Below are 21,292 nucleotides of genomic sequence, written 5' to 3'. Positions count from 1 at the left end.
AGTATAGCACCTTACTTTTGGTAGTTACTCAGTAAATGTTTATTAAATTATCATAATTTTGATGTATTCGTTAGTTGCAGCCTGTTTTCCCATGAAGCTTATATCAGAGCTCATAACAAAATCTGCCGGTATACATTTCAGTTACTTTCATACCCTTATTCTTTCTTACAGTGAAAGTTCAAATCAGCAGCAAAATAGTCAAAAGGCTAACAGCATAAGGAAAAAACGTGAAGGAGTTAGTCTTTAGGTAATAAATAAAATGTTGTGAGGCAGTTTGGCTCATTTTTTTTTCTTGTGATTAGGTGTTTTTTTAAAAACATTTTTATTGTGAAATATATATGTATACAAAAAAAGATAAATTTCAAAATACATTTTAACAAGAAGTTTTAGAACAAATTGCAAAGTACAGTATAGATTGCAATTCTACCATTTCAGGTATTTCCTTCTAGCTGCTCTAAGACACTAGAAACTAAAAAGAAATATTAGTATAATGAACCAGTAGTCATACTCATTTGTTAAATCCTATCTTCTCTTTTATAACTCCTCCTTCTTTGATTCTTATTTGGGCAATGACCATTCTAACTTCATCATGTTATATTATGGGGAACAGGAATGCAATTGGTTGATACTCTTGGAGGGAATGGTAACTCTGAATTTCAGGGCTTATCTGACCTAGCAACTATTTGAAGATTGTATTTCTGAAAAATAAACTTAGTGAGGAGAGCTTTTTATAGACTCTCAATTAGAGCCCTGGGTATTCTTTAGGGTTTACAGGAATACTGTAAGGCTAATTACCATGGTTATTAGCAATATCTAGCTAAAGTTTGCATAAGAGTAACCTCCAGAATAGCCTCTCGACTCTATTTGAAATCTCTTAGCCACTGATACCTTATTTTGTTACATTTCTTTTCCCCTTTTTGGTCAGATAGGTATTGTTGACCCCATGGTACCAGGGTCAGGCTCATCCCTGGTTGGTTGGTTTTTGTTAAGAACAAAAAAAGAAAAGAAACAGACTGGCTAGTCAGTATAACTGGTTTTGAGTTCTATTTAATTATAGTATTATTGTGAACCTGAGCCATAATTTTCTTATATAAGGTGAAACTCATAATACCTACTCTTTCCATATCACATAGTTTATACTTGATAAACTAAGGTGCTTTAGAATTGTGAGGTTAATTATTAAGAAGAAAAATGGCTATTTTCACAATGGGTTTGCCACAAATGTCATGAAAACCATGCCATGAAAACCATCACTATATCTTAAGCCAAAATAGGAAAGGAGAAGATTCATATCCACAGTGTTGTTATTGGACACGTACATTCAGGCAAGTCCCACCACTACTAGCCATCTGATCTATAGATGTGATGGAATCGACAAAAGAACCATTGAAAAATTTGAGAAGGAGGCTGCTGACGTGGGAAAGGAGTCCCATTAAGTATGCCTGGGTTTTGGATAAACTGAAAGCTGAACATGAGTGTGGTATCACCATTGATATCTCCCTATAGAAATTTGAGACCAGTAAGTATTATGTGACCATCATTGATGCCCCAGGACACAGAGACTTTATTAAAAATGATTATAGGCACATCTCAGGCTGACTGTGCTGTCCTGCTTGTTGCTGCTGATGTTGGTGAATTTGAAGCTGATATTTCCAAGAATGGGCAGACTTGTGAGCATGCCGTTCTGGCTTACACACTGGGTGTGAAACAGCTAATAGTTGGTGTTAATACAATGGATTCCACTGAGCTACCCTACAGTCAGAAGAGATGTGAGGAAGTCGTTAAGGAAGTCAGCACCTACATTAAGAAAATTGGCTACAATTCTGACATAGTAGCATTTGTGCCAATTTCTGGTTGGAATGGTGACAACAGGCTGGAGCCAAGTTTTAATATGCTTTGGTTCAGGGATGGGAAATCACCTGCTAAGGGTGGTAATGCCAGTGGAATCATGCTGCTTGAAGGTCTGGATTTCATCCTGCTACCTACTTATCCAACTGACAAGCCCTTGCATCTGCCTCTTCAGGATGTCTACAGAATTGGTGATATTGGTACTGTGCCTGTGGGCTGAGTGGAGACTGTTGTTCTCAAACTGGGCATGGTAGTCACCTTTGTTCCAGTCAACGTTACAACTGAAGTCAAGTCTGTTGAAATGCACTATGGAACTCTTCCTAGGAACAATGTGGGCTTCAGTGTCAAGAACGTGTCTGTAAAAGATGTTTTTCATGGCAGTGTGACTGGTACCAGCAACAATTACCCACCAATGGAAGCAGCTGGCTCCAAGATTATCCTGAACCATCCAGGCCAAATCAGTGCTAGCTATGCATCGTGTGTTGGACTGTCACACAGCTCATATGCTTGCAAATTTGCCAACTGAAGGAGAAGATCGATCGCTGTTCTGGCAAGAAGTTAGAAGATGGCCCCAAATTCCTGAAATCTAGTGATGCTGCCATCATTGATTTGATTCTTGGCAAGTGCATGTGTGTTGAGAGCTTCTCTGACTATTCTCATCTGGGTTGTTTTGCTGTTCATGACATGAGACAAACAGTTGCTATGGATGTCATTAAGGCAGTGGACAAAGAAGGCTGCTGGAGCTGGCAAGATCACCAAGTCTGCCCAGAAAGCTCAGAAAGCTGAATGAATGTTACCCATAACACCTGCCACCCAAGTCTTAATCAGGGTGGAAGAACATTCTCAGAACTGGTTGTCTAAATTGGCCATGTAAGTTTAATAGTAAAAGACTGATTAATGATAATAATGCATCATAAAACCTTCAGAAGGAAATGAGTGTTTTGTGAAGCATTTGTTTTTGTGTGGCAGTTTTAAGTTACTAGTTTTTAAAATCAGTACTTTTTAAATTTAAGAAAACAATGACCAAAAATCTGTCACAGAATTTTGAGACCCATTAAAACAAAGTTTAATGTTTAAAAAAAAAAAAAGAAGAAAAATGGCTTATGTTGGAGAGTCATTGCCAAGAATGAATAGGGCTGTGAGAATCAAAACTAATTTCTAATTTTCCTTGACATTTGAAGATAGGTGCTAATTAATAGCTGTATATATGCAGTGTCTACAAAATAAGATGCTTGCAAGAACTCTGCCACATAGGACTCACCTAATGGTTCTTACTGAACTTCTCACCCAATTTATACCTTTGTTTCTTTCCCTCATGGTTAGTGAATATTTTCCCACAGGAACCATCCAATTCTGCTCTAAACCAATGTGACCTCTCAGTTGTTGTCCCTGTGTCTGTGCTGCACTCTTTTGGCAGCATGCTTTAAAGTGTTTCTTCTACATGCTCTGCCTCCCAGTATTGATATTATTTTGCTGCATAGAAGCTGTTATAATACTCTGCCTGTTCCCTATCTATTGCATATTTCCAGTCTGGAATGGTAAGAATGCTTAGGGACCTTAATTATTAGCATGACCCTGTTGTTTTACAGATTGAAAAAACTGAGTCCTGGAAACTTGCCCAGGGCCAAATGGCTAGTTTATTGCAGAGCAGAAGCTAGAATCTAAAGTTTGTGTTTTCTTTTCCTTATTTCTTTTTTTTGCATGGGCAGGTACTGGGAATCGAACCCAGGTCTCTGGTATGGCAGGAGAGAATTCTGCCACTGAGCCACCATCACACCACCCCCTTATTTCTTTTTTTAATGACTTTTATATTTGGAAAACATTTTTAAAAATAGAATAGTATAGTAAATCCCTCCTGTAGCTCTATCACCCAGCTTCAACAAATATCAACATAGAACCAATTTTGTTTCATATATATAGATGTGCCTCAGAGATACTGCATGTTTAGTTCCAGACCACTGCAACAAAGTGAATATTGCAATGAAACAAGTCACACAAAATTTGGTTTCCCAGTGCATATTATGGTTATGTTTACATATACTGTAGTCAATATATTAAGTGTGCAATAGCATTATATCTAAAAAATCAGTGTACATACCTTAATTAGAATGTGATACAAAGACACAAGCATAAGCTGTTGAAAAAATGGCACTGATAGATTGACTTGATGCAGGGTTGCCACAAAGCTTTAATTTGTAAAAAAATGCATTTTCTACAAACTGCAGTAAAAAGAGATATGCCTTTGCTTTTCATTGGATTACTTTGAAACAAACCATATAATTTCATCTTTAAATATTTTTTTATTTATCTCTTTGCACAGATTAAGATGATTTTTAAGACCATTTTCTACTTAATAAAAATCACAGAAATAACTGTTTTCATCAAAATACATTGCCCTCTCAATATAATAAGATAGTATACTTCTTTTAGCTGCAATTTAGGTTTTACTAGTTGTGCTTTAAGGTGTCAGGGTTGATGACCTGCTTTATACCATTTGATAAATAAAAGGTGAAATGCTTGACGTTGTTGAAGATAGAAAATTTTTCTGAAATTTCTTGTGTATCTGTTTCTTTTTGTGATTCCATAGTATCACCCTGAGTATAGAGCAGTACTTCCATAATCACCTTGGAAACTTTTGCTAATGTTTACAGTCTATTTTGCCCGGAACTGTTACAAAGGAAACCAGATTTGTATGTTTCGTCTTCCTGTCTTGTTATGAAATCAATCATCTTTTAGTTATTTGGGTCCTCCCAGGTCCTTATTATCATTTTTATCTGGTCAGAGCTTCTGCACTACCTTCTGTTCAGTAAAGGCATAAGCATAGATGGGAACATGGACATGTTTGTCAAGGCTGTGTCATCTGAAGTAGTTTATAACTCATGTCCGTTTTACTAGATTTGATTGTATGGTAAATGAAATTGTGCCTATAAAAGAAGAAACAAGGATTTTTCTAGATAGGTATGGTTGTGGTATGACTTGATCAACCTTAGGATTTTAGATTACTGATCTGTTTACAGCAACATCATTCATACAGTGTCTTATAATTTTTAAAAAGATTTTCACATTTATCCTCTACATTGATAATCACAATTTATGAAGAAGGTCTGATATTAATGTCAAGTTTATAAATAAGCTTCTTGGTTTATCTTGTAGTTGTTAGAGTTCAGATCTGATGGTGGCATTGAAGCCTTTGAGATGAATTAATAATTTAAAACCTTTGTATATTTTACTTCCTTATTACTCTTTGCTCTATATAAAGATCATTTTTCACTGTGATTTGGATGTTCAAGGTTGACAGTGTTATAAACAATGGTTTGTGTAACAGCCTGTTAATGTTTTTGTAGCTGGATGGTGCCTTTAATTGCTGGCATTAGTATTCTGACCTTTGAAGATGAAGATGATAGTAGCGTCTCAGAACACCAAGAATTTCATTTTTTGATTCTTACATTAATAAGGGACAGAAAACCCACACCCTGACAAGCTTATGCTTTCCTTACCCATACAATTTGACCGCCAATCGTCACACTCAAGGCCATTTATAAAAATAGAAATAGGAATGTCATAGTTCTGACGCTCCCAATGTCTTTATCTAAACCCTTATGTTTATATGAAGTGGGCATGCTATAGTAATTTGTTTCTTTTAAAATAATTCCTTTGAAAGGCCTGTTTCTGTAAAAACAAGTTCTCCATTCTGTTTGGGTTCAATTGGAAAAGTCTGTTATAAACAGAAAATAGCTAATTACAAGTGTTTGGAGTTGAGCTTTTAGTTTCTCTTTTCTATTTTTTCATTTATTTTACAATCAAAATTGTTACTTTAAAACATGGACTTTCCTCTTTTTTTTTCTAGTGTGCAAATCTCCAGGGGGTCAAGATGCTATGTTCTAATGCAGAAGGGGCATCCTTGAAACTGTGTAATTTTGAAGATCCCTCTGGTCTTAAAGCCAATTTAGAAGGTGAGATCCTAACTAAAATTACCCTGTTCATGTGGAAAGCAGACCATAAAGTAAAAAGCCCGTCAAAGTAATTGTTAAGGGGAAAGGAGGATAACTAAAAGGGGTAGATTTCTTATGTCATCATATTTGGAGAATTTGCATAGGAAAAAGAAGCGTCTTTGGTCTTAGTCATATGCTGATCACAATTGAAAACTTAGAGGAAATCCAGCTTCTAATATTTAAGGAGGTTTTAGTTGGAGAATTAAGTATCAATATCTTAAGCTTTCAAATCGAACAAAATACTCTTATATTAATCAGAATGAAACATTTTAGTTTGCACAAAGCCAAGCATTTTTTGTCATTTTAGATTTAATAGTTTCCTTATGAATTCATTATTAGTTTTGTTGTGGTTTTTGTTTACTTGCATATTGAGGAGACATAGCGCTTATCTCCCTTGTCATAAATTTGTAGAGGCATATTATATGAGCACTAATTATCATAAGAATCAAATTCCTCCTCTCAAAAAATACCCTAAAACTTTCTTAATTTATACCATGAGCAAATGAATCTTCAACAGTAAACTCTTTATATATAAAATCTTAGACTATAAATTGGTTGAAAGACTGAGATTCATAAATCACAGATTCATTACCCACATTGTAGGAGCCTGTCATCCTTCCCCTCCATTATATCATCTTACAGTATTTTGAAGGGGGATAACTATTTGTATTATTTAAGTCAGACTACTCCCAAAATATGTTCACTTTAGGTGCTAATCTGAAAGGTGTGGATATGGAAGGAAGTCAAATGACAGGAATTAACCTGAGAGTTGCTACATTAAAGAATGCAAAGTTGAAGAACTGTAACCTTAGAGGAGCAACTCTGGCAGGAACTGATTTAGAGGTGAGTCACCAACTTTTAAAAAAATTTTGTTAATCTCGAATTACTAAGTAACTCAGGCAAAATTTATTGAAATCATAAAATAGTTGATTAGTAAATACTGCCAGCTAACATGCCAGCACAGCTAGAGGAATGTTTTTCATTTCAATTGCTTGTTTAAACAAATTTGAATTACAGAGCAGATCTCAGTTCCTTAATACATGCCACTTTCAGATTTTTGAAGATTCATCTAAGTTGATTTTAGTCTAAGTTGATTTTATTTATCTCCTTTTTCTTGGGTCTTTCTCAAATAGATGTGTGATAGTTTTTTTGTTTTTTTTTTTTGTTTTTTTTTTGGCATGGGCAGGCTCTGGGAAATAGATTCTTGATTAATATATTTTACTGCATTTTTCTTAACTTTTAATTAATAATTCCAAATTGCTTTTTTTCCCAAACAGTAGGGCCACATTTTTTTTCTTTATTAGATAAGTTGTGAGTTTACAGAACAATCATACATAAAATACAGGCTCCTATATACCCCCTATTAACAGTTTGCATTGCTGAAGAACATTTCTTACAATTTATGATAGCACATTTTTATAATTGTACTATTAATTACAGTCCATGGTTTAGCTTATAGGTACTGTTTGTGTAGTGCGCTCCCATGGATTTTTAAAAATTTGTGTTCAGTTACTCTATATACAACCTACCATTTTCCCTTTTAACCACATTCAAATACATATTTCAGTGTTAATTACATTCACAGTGTTGTGCTACCATCAGCATGATCCATTACCAAAATTTTTCCATTTTAGGGAAATTTGGAGTTTACAAAACAATGATGCCTAAAAGGCAGAATTCCCATATACCAACACTTTGCATTGGTATGGCACATTTGTTACTATAAATGATAGCATTTTTAAAATAAATTTTACTGTTTTTATTAACAGTTATTACCTTTGTTACAATTGATGAAAGATTATTAAAATGGTTCTATCTTTCATTATTTACATCAGGTATTTTTTCCCCATATACCACTGTATTATTACCACCTTGTATTAGTACTGTACATTTGTTATAATTCATGAAAGAACATTTTTATAGTTGTGCTATTAACTAGAGCACGTCATCTATAAAAGAGTTCATTGTGTTGTCTGGTCCTACGTTTTATATTTTAGCTTTTATTCTAGTAGCATAAACATCTTAAAGTTTCCTCTTTTAATCACATTCTGTACAGTTCAGCTGTTGATTACACTCACAATGATTTGCTACCTTCACCACCATCCATTTCCAAACCTTTAACATCAACCTAAATAGAAATTCTGAACAAGTTAAGCATTGACTCCCCAATCTCTAACCCCAGTCTGTCTCCTGGAAACCTAATTCTAGATTCTCACTTTGTAAGTTTGCTTATTAAATTAGTTCAAAACAGTGAGATCACACATTTGTCCTTTTGTGTCTGACTTATTTCACTCAGCATAATGTCCTCAAGGTTCTTCCATGTTGTCACATGCATCAGGACTTCATTCCTTTTTATAGCTGAATAATATTCTATTGTCTATACATACCACAATTTGTTTATCCATTCATCAGTTCATGGACGCTTGGGTTGCTTCTGTTTTTTGGCAGTTGTGATGATGCTGTTATGAACATTGGTGTCTAAATATCAGTTTGAATCTCTGCTTTCAATTCTTTGGGGTATATATTTAGTACCAGAATTGCCAGATCATTTGGTAATTTTACACTTAGCTTCCTGAGGACCATCCAAACTGTCTTCCACAGGGGTTGTACCATTTTACATTCCCACCAACAATGAATAGTGCTCTAATTTATAGTGTTCTAATTCTCCACTTCCTCTCCAACACTTGTAGTTTTGTTTTGTTTTGTTTTTATATAGTGGCCATTTTTAGTAGGTGTGAAACGATAGTTCATTGTAGTTTTGAAATTCCATTTCCCTAATAGTGATGTTGAGCTTCTTTTCATGTGCTTTTTAGTCATTTGTATTTCCTCTTTAGAGAAATGTCTATTGAAGTACTTTCCCCATTTGTAATTGGATTGTTTGTCTTTTATTATTGAGTTGTAAGATTTCTTTATATAGTCTGGATATTAAACCTTACTGGAGATGTGGTTTCCAAATATCTTGTCCCATTGAGTACGTTGCCTTTTTACTTTCTTGACAAAGTCCTTTAATGCAGAAAAGTTTTTAATTTTTAGGAGTTCCCATTTACCTACTTTTTCTTTTGTTGCTTGTATTTTGGTTGTAAAGTCTAAGAAACCATTGCCTAACACAAGATCCTGAAGATGCTTCCCCATATTTATTAGGTGTTTTATAATCCTGGTTCTTATATGTACATCTTTGATCCATTTTGAGTTAGTCTTTGTATATGGTGTGTGATAGGGCTCCCCTTTTATTCTTTTGCATATGGTTATTCAGTTCTCCCAGTGCCTTTTTTTGAAAAAACTATTCTTTCCCAGTTGAGTGGTCTTGGAAGCCTTGTCAAAAATCAATTGGTCATAGATGTGAGAGTCCATTTTTTACCCCTCAGTTTGATTCTGTTGTTCAAAATATCTGTCCTTATGCCAGTAACTTTTTTTTGAGTACTGTAGCTTTGTAATATACTTTACCTCTTTCTTTTTTTTTTGCGTGGGCAGGCACCAGGAATCGAACCCAGGTCTCTGGCATGGTAGGCGTGAATTCTGCCTGTTGCGCCACCATGGCCCGCCAGCTTTATAATATGCTTTAAAGTCAGGAAATGTGAGATCTCCAACTTTATTATTTTTCAAGATGTTTTTGTCTATTCAGGGCCCTTTGCCCTTCCAAATAAATTTTATAATTGGCTTTTTAATTTCTGAAAAGTAAGCTTTTAGAATTTTGATTGGGATTGGTTGAATCTGTAAATCAATTTGGGTAGAATTGGCATATTAACAATGTTTAGTCTTCCAGTCCATGAACACAGAATGTCCTTCCATTTATTTAGTTCTTCTTTGATTTCTTGTAGCAATGTTTTATAGTTTTCTGTGTGCAAGTCTTTTACATACTTGGTTAAATTTATTCCTCCATTATTGCTTCTTTTAATTGCTACTGTAAATAGAAATTTTTTCTTGATGTCCTCCTCAGATTGCTTATTACTAGTGTATAGACACACTACTAATTTTGTGTGTTGATCTTGTATCCCACCAGTTTACTGAATTCCTTTATTAGTTCTGATATTTTGTTGTAGATTTTTTGAATCTCCCTACATACAGGATCTTGTTATCTGCAAATAGTGAAAGTTTTACTTCTTACTTTCCAATTTGGATGCCTTTTATTTCTTTTTCTTACCTAACTTCTCTGGCTAGAACTTCTAGCACAGTGTTGAATAACAGTGATGACAGTGGGCATCCTTGTGTTCCTGATCTTAAAGGGAAAGCTTTCAATCTTTCACCATTGAGCACCATCTTAGCCCTTTTATCATGTGGAGGAAGTTTCCTTGTAATCCTGTTTTTCAAAGTATTTTTAGTTTAGTGGTGATGAACTCCCTTAGCTTTTGTTTTTCTGAGAAGGACTTAATCTCTCCCTCACACACCTCCATGAAATCATCTAATCAAAAGTTATCACCCACTATTGGGTGGGTCACATTTCTGTGGAAACAATCAAAAAACTCTCAGCCAGCAGTATTGAAAGAGGATGAAAGGGACATGGCTTTTCTGGGGTCCAACACAGATTCAAACCAGCACAGATGGGAAATTGTGGTAAAATTGTTTAGGTACTGTTTTCATATTAGAATCCATTATGGATTTTAACTCCTTGATTCTACAATACATACCCCAAGGACATGCTTCCTTTTAACATTTGCTTATATATATTTGTGGTAATAACAAGTACAGATAGAAGAAAATCTAATTTTAGAATATATGTTAGAACTTTTGAGGAAATTAATTGAGTTTTATAATAGAGGAATATTTTCCTAATATGCACCAGAAATCATTTTGAGAGAAAACATATAAGACCTTAAATATCTGTATTGGTTACATGAATGCTGTTTCTGTCTTGCAGAATTGTGATTTGTCTGGGTGTGACCTTCAAGAAGCCAACTTGAGAGGTTCCAATGTGAAGGGAGCTATATTTGAAGAGATGCTGACACCACTACATATGTCACAGAGTGTCAGATGAGAATTTTAGGGGCTGGAAGAAGATGTCCAAGATGAGAAATATTATTCTTATCATTTTCCCTCTCCACTCAGTTGTTTAGAAGAAATAACACTGTAAGGAGATAAGAAAACATTTAGAGGATTATGCTTGTTCTCAGCAGTGCATAAGGGGAAAAATGACTTTTTTCCCCATATTCTGATTATAAAGGGGAAGCAGTCATTTAATAGATGTAGGGAAAACTAGATTATCTTGCTACCTTTTGAATGGGGTAAAGGAGTACCTGACTTTATGACCAGGAATAATATCTATTACATTTGCTTTTAAATAGTCATGATGTGAAAGTACCATCATGGTTCAAAATGCATTTGAGAATTTTAATTTATGCAAAGCACACTTATGCAATTATATTTATTGACTCTCTAGATGCAGTGTGGATATTTAAATTGTTAAACTTTATGAAAATATTGAAAAGATTGTTCAGGTTTATAAATAGCTTTAGTGATGCCTCCCCTACTTTAAATATCTGTCACATGATATGAATATGGCGAGACTGGACTCTCCAAGACCCTCTTTTCAGGGTTTTGTGTTTTTTTTGTAATGTTTATTCTTTAGATTAAAAAAATAGCTAAATTAAAAAAAAATTCCCTTTTCTAAATGATTGAGGCAGAGTAGAAAAAAAGACATCGTACTATATCATGTCGTACTGAAAGTACAGTGGGACTCTCCAGGTGGAGGAAAAATTTACCTATAGTTATATATATATATTTTTTTAACATGGGCAGGCACCGGTAATCGAACCCAGGTCTCCGGCGTGGCAGGTGAGAATGCCTGCTGAGCCACAGTGGCCTGCCTTATAGCTACAATTTTTAAATATGCATTGCTAATTGAAAAAAATAAATTCATTCTCAGCAAGTTCCACTCAACATCAGACCAGGCAGTTTTATCTAATTACACTACTAACCTAGTTATCTAATATACAAACATATGAAAATACTTTAATACCAAAAAACCAAGGTGCTTAGTTAATATTCATTTAATTCAAATGCTAAATAGTTTAACTAGGACCAGCTTAGAAATAGGTATTAAATCCAAATCTGCAATCAAAGCTATAAAATATAAATGAAAATGGCAAAGTCATCTTTTAGAAGTCAACATAATATAACTGTAGCTAAAACCTTACCATGAGGAATGAGAAATTTAAACTAACAGTTTGATTATAGCCACTAAGAAAACTAAATAAAAATAAAGGCAGTTGGCTGTTCCAAGACATAATACCTATCAGTCAGCACCTGTGGTTCTTTTACTTTTATTTTCTGCTTTTAAGAAAGAAGTTTAGGCTAATTTACGAGAGTCATTGTCTCCCTGCAGCAGCAGAGATAGGGCCTATGCTTTCTAACCAATAACCCAGTGTCCTTATGTCTACCCCAAGAGCAGGGATATATGCTATGTCCAAATGGGTTCTGAATTCCACAGATTCATTAGTTTGAGGCAATGAATCATTAAAAACCACTTAGCCTCCTTTGGGAGAATGACACATCTTCAATGTTTATGTAGTTTATTCTTTTATACATACATATGCAAAGCTTTCCTTAACAGTAAAGAGTACATATGCACAGTGGGAGGAGATTGGACCTTTACAAATGAAGGAAAGCAACTTCAGAAATGAATTATTTTTTTTGCTTTATTATTTTTACCAAGACAGAGAAATATTGTATTGAGAGATATCTATTTTCATAATCAATATGTGCCTAAATTATATTTAAATCATTTCACTCTGTACTATATTTTCAATAACTATAGAATGTGTTATTCATTCATTTAAAGGTATAGGTATAACCTAAACTGCAGAAGGATCTGAAAAATCTACATGTGGTGTGCTTAGAAATTGCAGATTTTGGCTCTAATGTATACTACATTAATAAACAATACAAAATGTTAAAAAGGAGTTTTTTTCTCTTACTTTTGAAAATCAACATTTTTCAAATTTTGCTTACAAATCTGCAATATGTGTTGATAACCAGCTCTAAATGTCTGGGTAGACAAGGAGATAATAGCATAACACTAAGATTAGTCCTTTAGAAAGTGCCATTAAAGCAAATTTATTTTCTTAAATATGGTTATTTTTTCATCCTCTTTCTAAAATTCACCATGCTAACAACAAATTCTATTAATTCTGAACATAAGAAAAGATCACCTTTCAATAATTTAATTTGTTTTTGTTACTCTTTAATTAATTCTCATTACCAGTTAACTTTACTAAGCTGATTAAATACATTGTCCCCCAAATGTTTCTTGCCTTACAACCAAGAGAGAGAATTTTGAGGGTGGGTAGAAAGTTTTAAAAGTGTAAATTCTAATGAAAGTTAGAACATGGAACATACTATCTTATACATAAGTAAAAAATACAGTAGTTGTTGGGGAGGGGACTAGAAAACTTTTAAGCCTAAATTAGGTTATCTAAATTGATAAAATTCAGTATACTTGAGTAATTGACTAAAGTAAATTTATTAAGCAAAACATGCTATTTTCAAATGTGTTCTAGTCTAGTTCCTTCAAATACAGTTTCAAAGATTATTATAATAGGATATGTTCTGAATTTCTTATTCTTAGTAGGGTTACCATTATAAATCAAGACTTGGAATATTATCTCCAATTCATTTTAGGAATTTTTTGTTTAGACTGTAATTGTACACCCAAGTCAACTTTGTCTTCTTTAACATACGTAAAACCTTAGAATTTAATTAAATCCAAGGAAGTATTATCTTTAAAAGACACCAAGTCAAAGAGAAGTGGTTACATTATTTTCCATATAAAACACTTTATCCAAGGCTTAATTCTCTGAAAACCTTTTCCAACCTGATTAGACATGTCAGCAGGAGTTAACTATGAGTTCTTCCTGCTGTGATTTAACTTTATGACAAAAAAGATTATTTTTATCTGTCTTTTGGCAAGATCAAAGTCAGTATTGCATTTTGAGCTGTTTTTTTAAATATTGAAACTGAAGCAATTTTTCCTTTAAAGCTATAGTTTAATTTCCTAGAAAAAGTTATGACAACTATAAAATCCAATTATTAAAACACAATTTATTAAATTGAATACCTTGGTAAATTGACTTGTTTCTGGATATCATGAAAAGTTTCTAAGTTTGTCACAAAACAAAAAATTCATCAGTTGCCTGTTTCTTTGATCCTATTTGGTGTAGAAAATAAGGCAAGACATTTGACTTTCCCCTTGAGACTAAATGTGACCTAAGATGATACAATTGCAAGCATAGAGGACATTGAATTCCTAGACCATGTTGCTGCATTCATTTAAGAGTTTCAAAACATTTTTCAAACAATTTGATACCAACTGATAGAAATAGCTTACAAGAAATCTAGTCATGTTTATCCAGAGGTAAGTAATGAACCTTACAGTAGAAGGTCAGAGATCTAAACTTCCATTTCATTAGTCCTAACCAAAGACCACATGTTCTGTTTAAGCAACACTGTTAGAAACACATTTCTTTCAGCAAACAGGAAATCAATTGGACAGTTAAACAGACACTCTTCAAACATGAGGAACTCTTACTGAAAAATAACTTATTATCTATAACACTGTAGGCAATGAAACCCCACTCCATGTCAGAATGACTTTAGTGTCTAAATGAAATAACTAAAACAATTTTAATGAAATAGTCAATCACTTACATTTTATTTTTTAAGTCCACTCTATTTGCTTGGTAACCCAACTATGAAGTTTATTCCCTTCTTTACCTTATCATGAGGATTTGAAACTTCCTCTAGAAATGGTTGGGCAAAACAAGGGAGTTTACTTGAGCAGGACCCTAGTAACCCTTTACTCTCAAATCCTTGCAAATGTAATGATCTCATGGTTTGGCATCATCAATATCTGAGGAGAAATTAACAAATAACTCATTGTGTTGAACCATTTTACTGCTTAGCTAATGTAACAGGCCTCACAGCCCATTGTACATGTTTATATGCTACTGAAGATTTAATTTTTTTGTCAGATACAACATATTTGAAAACAGAAATAGAGGAACCATTAAGCCTAATCTCGTCAAAGAATATTGCTTTCCATCCATCCATCCATCCATCTGTCCGTCCGTCTGTCCATTCATTCGATACCCTTATTCATTCAAACATATGCCAGGGATTTATTGACATACTTAAATAACATGGGATCCTTGACTATAATGTGATTATAGTCACGTATTCAATTAAAGTGCAATGCTTGTACTGGGGCTCAAAAAAGTGGGATTAACATGTCCAAGGTCACCCTGCCAGGGTGGAACATCTGTAAAACAGAAATAATATACACTTTGCAAGGCTATTGCAAAAGTGAGGTTGGTCTTATCCACATGTCATGTAGTTACTCTTTCTCGTCTTTGTGCTCCTGTTGCCCTTAGTACAGTGATTTGTATATTTTCATTCAATAAGCCTTTGCTGAAATTAGTTGAACTGTTGACTTATGCCTACTCTATATGGTCTTGCTCTTAATGCCTCTAACCACGATGTTCCTCATCCTTCTCGTACTATGGGGCTTTCAAGATAAGTCAAGGAGGAAACTTGGATAAGAGCCTGAGAAATTCCCACTATCTACTTGAGGATCGTATGTGGGCTAGGTATATTGCCAACAATAACTTTATTATTATTTTTTTTTGTAAAACTGAAAGGAACCCTATGATCATCTGGTATAAATGCCTTCTTTTACAACTAAGGTATAAGAGTTGGGGCTAACTCCTGGGTGTTCTGACTCAACTTCTTTATATACTGCATGACCTCCCTTGTGAAAGTTTTTATGTATGCATTTAATCTCACTTAATCTAGAACATCTATTTTCCTTGAAATCTTGATAGGTCTACCAGTTTCCTCAAGGGAAACCAACCTAACTAGATTTTAATCTCTTTGAATTGTGGCTTCAGCTATAAAAGTCTTAGCTGAGGTTTTAATGGCCAGATTTAAGTAAATTTAAGAGATGCACCAGGGAGTATTCTAATTACATACACCATTAAAGAGTTTTAATGTGGAGATTAAAAAAATACAATTAAAAATAATAACATGGTCTATGTGCAGTATAATTTACCAGCAGGAAAGATTTCAATGTCCTGGAGAAGTTCTATATAAAAAGGACGCTAAGAAAATAGCAAAGTAACAGTAATCAACACACTCCAAAGGAAGCTGGGGATTCTTTTGGTCCTTTGTCTCCAAACAGGTAAAATGCTTTGTATTTCTAGGACTTTTTGTTTTTAGATTGCATGCTATTGTATATCTTTTGGACATTTTATATTTTCAGGGCTAAGTCCAGGAGTTAGCTAACTTAAAGAAGCCTTGTCCTTTACTGCCCTTGTCACCACCGCCACAGAGATCCAGCCTTTTGGGAACTGCAGCTCATCAAGAAGTATTTGCTTTTGTCTTTAGCCTCTTCCCCATCACATGAAAATTAACTTTAAGACTCTGTGAGAATTCTACATATTATTAGATAATCAGAGGCCCTGTTGGTCAGGGAAGCATCTGGTCTGGGATTTAAGGCATTGAGCAGTGTTGAATCCTCTCTCACTTTCACAGATGGTCCAGTCAGCAATAATGTTTGGAAGGCTAGAGGACAGATATTCAACAAAATGTAATTAGTACCATAACGTAGCCTTTTAATGTCAAACAATTTCATATTAACTAGAGATTCCTAGTAGGAGCTACTTTTCAGAGCAGATGGCCCACTTCTTTTTATCTCTGGAATGATACAGTTGAAAACCAATCCGCAGGGAGAAAAATCTTAAGGCAAAAAGCTGAATCATGAAGTTTGCATAATGAAACTGAAAATACATTGAGTTCAAATGCTAAAAAGTACTTAACGTGAGATTAAAGTACTGATTTTTCTAGGGAACTCTAAGCAAGAAAGTGGGTGTCTGTTTCAGTGGCATTGTCTGACAATTGTAGGCGATCCCATCATCTTCTGCAGGGTGAAGGATACAAAGATTAGGCCTTTCACTAAAAAGATCTTGATTTTTTTACTCAACCCAGTCTGTATCTATTTTGAGTCTACATTGATGACCCCTAAAATGAAGCCAATACCCAAACTTCTAGCTGGACTTACTCTGCTGACTTTATGTGTGGTGAGCTGCTCCAGCCAACACTGGTCCTATGGATTGCGTCCTGGAGGAAAAAGAAATGCTGAAAGTTTTATAGATTCCTTCCAAGAGGTAAGTTTCACTAAGCTTCTAAACAGAAAGTGACTTCTTTGATTCCATTTATTTTACTATGCTTAATGAACACTACGTGCCCTAAAAGCACCACTCTGAACTCTACCCTAGGTACTCCAGGGGGAGATAAGACATTTACAGAGTAGAAGTCTCATTCCTACTTTCAATTCAGACAGGGACTAATGAAGCAGTAGGGAAAATTCTAAGAGGATATGGCAATAGGTGCAATAATGTGCCTTACTCTGAGTATACAGATTTGCTAAATGAATTAGGAGCAATGGATGGACTCAAGGAAGGTCTCCATGTATGAGAAGTTTCATTGAAATTTGGAAAGGAAATACTGGAACTTCTGTGTATGTTTTATTCTTTTAGTATTTATTTTTCTTATCTCATCCTTTATAAATATGTGTTATTAATCAGTAGCACATTTCTATAATTTATAAGTGAGTTCTTGCTCTATGATTTTTCAATTTTTATTTTTATGGAGAGGAGTATTTGAGCAAAGAAGTTAGAGCTTGCTAGAGTACAGGAGTTAGCAAGTTCAAGAAGACAGAGGAGTATAGTAGAAAACAATGGATTTTATTTCATATAAATTATATTCCAGTACTAATCCCAACATGAACTTGGGATATTTGGTTTCTTATCTGTAAAATAAGATTTTTCAGGGTTGTGTGAGGATTACATGAGGGAGACTAAAATATTAGCTGATAAATAAAAAATGTTAGTTGATTAATGAAAAAGAGTTTTGTTGTGTTTTTACATTTATGGGGAAGGAAGAACTAGATCCTAAAGGATGAGTAATTCAGGACTGGGACATGTAACATAGGGCTGAGGATGGGAAAGAACAAAAGAATAGCCAGAGAAACTTAAAACCACTTAATTTTCATTAAAAGGAAATACCTTTTTGGAGAAATAATAAAGATAATTTAGCATTAAATACAGAAACCCCAGAATCTGAAATCTCTTCTTCATAGATTATGTGTAACTCTCACTAAAATATGAAATATTTAGTAAAAAACTAGAAAATAAATAGCTATTAATAATTATAAACTTGCGTTTTTTGCATATGCTTTCCTCATGATGCTCAAAATATTTTACTCTCATCATCTCTAAGGAGGCATCATCCTCCCTCCCAATTATCTCCATTATCTCTAGAACCTCACACTATTCTGTAAAAATGCTTGATGGGGAACTGTGTCTTTGAAGTCCCCATTTCAATCCTGCAACTTCCCCAGTCCAGGGTGATGGCATTCAATTCTGCAACCCCCTTGACCTCACTTTCCAAAGTTGTTTTTTTTGTATGCTGTACGGCGGGGTCACATTTTATTCTTTTTCCATGTGAGTATCCCGTTATTGCAGCACCATTTGTTGAATTTTTTGTTTGTCTTTGTTGGTTTCTTTGTTTGTTTGGGAAGTGCATGGGCTGGGAATTGAACCCGGGTTTCCCGTGTGGCAGGCGAGAATTCTAGCACTGAATTACCCTTGCACCCAGCCCCCCACCCTGAAGTTGTTTTGGGTTTTTTTTTTTGCATGTGCAAATGACTCCTTCAGGAAATATGATTTCATTTCTCTATCTTCATCTCAAAGAATCATATTCTTTTGTTCAGATAGCCAAAGAGGCTGATCAACTTGCAGAACCCCAACACTTTGAGTGTACCATTCACCAGCCACGATCTCCCCTCAGGGACCTCAAAGGAGTTCTGGTGAGTTAAAGTCACAATGCTCTCTGAGAACATAGAGCTTCTGAGATGGAAAGGCACTTCAGGTACCACCTAGGACAGCCACCTCCCATCCATTACAGGGCTCATGCCTGAGTACCTCCTGTGATAGGGCCCTCACTATTTCACGATACACTTTCGGTAGTGAGCCTAAATTCGTAACTGGAATGTATTTTTCTTGACTCGAATTGAAATCTCTCTCTCTGTAAACTTTATCTGCTAATCCTGGCTCTAGCCTTTGGGATAACTGACAAAACAAATTTCTTCCCTCTGCTACATGTCAGTTCTTCAAGTATGTTCAAATCACACTCCCTTATCTTCAATAGGGCATGAGATCTTGTTGATTAATACAGGTTTAGTGTGATGCCCCAATATATCCAGAGTAATTTAGGCAGAGAATAAAAAAGTATTTGCAAAATCTCCTTTGGGGACTGGGGAGAAAGGAAGAAATATTCAACTTCCCCATCTGGGGAATTCCTAATACTCTCTCAAGCAGTGGGAACAACCAATTCAAAGGGCTGAGCCTTTATCTTGGGGCTTGAACCTGTGAAACTTATTTCTGCAGAGGAGAAGCTAAGCTACTTATAATTATGCTTAAGAGTCACCCCCAGAGGACCTCTTTGGTTGCTCAGATCTGGCCTCTCTCTCTAAGCAAACTCAGCATGTGTACTCACTGCCTTCCCTCCTACATGGGACCTGACTCTCAGGGGTATAAATCTCCCTGGCAATATGGGACAGGACTCCCAGGGATGTGCTGGGAGCTGGCATCATGGAATTGAGAAGCCTTCTTGATCAAAAGGGGGAAGAGAGAAATGAGACAAAATAAAGTTTCAGGGGCTGAGATATTTCAAACAGAGTTGAGAAGTTTTTTGGAGGTTATTCTTATACATTATGTAGATATCCCTTTTTAGTTTATGGTGTATGGCTAGATGGAAGTACCTGAAACTGTTGAACTGTATTTCAGTAGCCTTGATTCTTGAATTCAATTGTATAATGATACAGGTTTTACAATGTGACTTTATGATTGTGAAAACCTTGTGTCTGATGTTCCCTTTATCCAGGTTATGGACAGCTGAGTGAAAAAATAAGCTCAAAAAATAGATAAATAATTGGTGGGATAAGGGGTAAAAAAAAAAAATTTTGGTGGATTGAAATACTAGGGATCAATGAGAGGGAGAGATAAGGGTAACTGATGTATGAATTTTTTCTTTTTTCTTTTTATTTCTTTTTCTGGAGTTACACAAATGTTCTAAAAATGATCATGGTGATGAATACACAATTCTGTGATATTGTGAGTCATTGATTGTATACTTTGGTTGGACTATATGTGTGTGAAGATATCGCAATAAAAAATTTTTTTAAAATATCATACTCCTCTAGACAACTTTAGACCAATCCAACCCCCTCCACTTGATGTTTCACTAGTTCTTGGTATGGTTAATCTTACCAGAACTCTGGAGAATGTCAAAATCAGAAATGATGCTCTGGTTTCTTAATTTTTTTCCTTTTAGAATAAAATTTCTAAACCAGTAATTTTATAATTCAGAGTGACGGATTTGATGTTCAGATTCTGACTAGGATATTACTATTTTCAAGTCAATAAAAAATGGAAATCTACTAATAATCTAAAATAGATTTTGATGAGAAAAATATAAAGGGAATTGAATATAGAAGAATAAAATCTTAACTTCAATGTTTAGCTCAATTTTCTGAGTTCCAGGGTCTGCTTATTTGCAGCAGTCAGAGGGCATTGTATTTAATTCTGTTATACCCAGAAGCAGCAAACATCTGAATAAATTATATATAAAGATAAACTATGATTCTCATTTTTACCAGTGATTTCAATTTCCACACCTCAGAACAAAGAAAAAAGTGGACAGATATCCTTATTTCCTTTGTTTTTAGAATCCTACTTACCCCATGATAAAAATAACAGGAAGCAGTGACATCTCCCAAGCATGACATTAGAAAGAAGGAATTGATGCAAAGTCTTATTAACAGCAAACTGATTAATCAGGCCTTTCTTTCACCACTTTCCCCATTTCTCTCCTCAAACTGTTAATATAGATTTTGTGTTTATAAAACAACCAGAAAGATAAAGTCTTGCCATATCTGCCTGGAGTTTTCTAGTGCACAAAAACAAGCAGAGCTATTCCTTCTACATAGACAATTTAGAAATTAAAATATCAAAAATATAATGAAATTCAGTTAGTAAAATCATCCTTTACATATTTGTTACATATTATTTTTTTAGGAAAGTCTGATTGAAAAGGAAACTGGGCAGAAGAAGATTTAAATCCACTGGGACAGAATGATTAACAACTTTCAATTCTGACGTTGATATCTGTGACTAATATCTGTAAATTGTGTGAATTTCCTATGAAGTGCTGTGTTGTGAATAAAATGTGTAAATGTTAAATCTTTCTCTAACTCAGCTCTCTGTTGTGGGAGGGAAGTTGTAAACCCACAAAAGGGACCCACCAAGTGTGTCTACAGGCAGCAGATGGAAAAGGAGATGTGATAACATAAAGTGTCTATTGTTGACTAAAAGAATCTCATGACTCTCTTCCACCTCCACTCT

General features: G+C 34.6%; 2 protein-coding genes across 2 annotated transcripts in view; both read left to right on the top strand.

Annotated features, from left to right (window-relative positions):
• The window catches only part of KCTD9 (potassium channel tetramerization domain containing 9), a 45,782-nt gene extending 33,049 nt beyond the window's left edge, over window positions 1–12,733 (top strand). Inside the window, exons 10-12 of the mRNA XM_077152831.1 lie at window positions 5,696–5,801; window positions 6,550–6,683; window positions 10,696–12,733. Coding sequence (XP_077008946.1) covers window positions 5,696–5,801; window positions 6,550–6,683; window positions 10,696–10,812 — 357 coding nt within the window. The 3' untranslated portion in view covers window positions 10,813–12,733. The remainder of the gene's footprint in view (window positions 1–5,695; window positions 5,802–6,549; window positions 6,684–10,695) is intronic.
• A 125-nt stretch (window positions 12,734–12,858) lies between these two features.
• On the top strand, window positions 12,859–21,292 carry GNRH1 (gonadotropin releasing hormone 1). The gene is made up of 3 exons (XM_077152832.1): window positions 12,859–16,993; window positions 18,601–18,696; window positions 20,966–21,292. The coding sequence occupies exons 1-3, from the start codon at window positions 16,841–16,843 to the stop codon at window positions 21,005–21,007; spliced, it is 291 nt and encodes a 96-aa protein (XP_077008947.1). The 5' UTR covers window positions 12,859–16,840; the 3' UTR covers window positions 21,008–21,292.

Source organism: Tamandua tetradactyla, chromosome 3 (assembly GCF_023851605.1).
Source record: "Tamandua tetradactyla isolate mTamTet1 chromosome 3, mTamTet1.pri, whole genome shotgun sequence".
Taxonomy (NCBI): domain Eukaryota; kingdom Metazoa; phylum Chordata; class Mammalia; order Pilosa; family Myrmecophagidae; genus Tamandua; species Tamandua tetradactyla.
Note: the sequence above shows the minus strand (reverse complement) of the source record. Positions and strands in the feature narration are given on the sequence as shown.

Excerpts from the sequence above, each read along its gene's own strand:
- GNRH1 (XM_077152832.1), top strand. The coding sequence starts at position 16,841 with ATGACCCCTAAAATGAAGCCAATACCCAAACTTCTAGCTGGACTTACT. Across the intron at positions 16,994-18,600 it reads TTATAGATTCCTTCCAAGAG|ATAGCCAAAGAGGCTGATCA; the intron begins GTAAGTTTCACT and ends TCTTTTGTTCAG. Across the intron at positions 18,697-20,965 it reads GGGACCTCAAAGGAGTTCTG|GAAAGTCTGATTGAAAAGGA; the intron begins GTGAGTTAAAGT and ends TTATTTTTTTAG.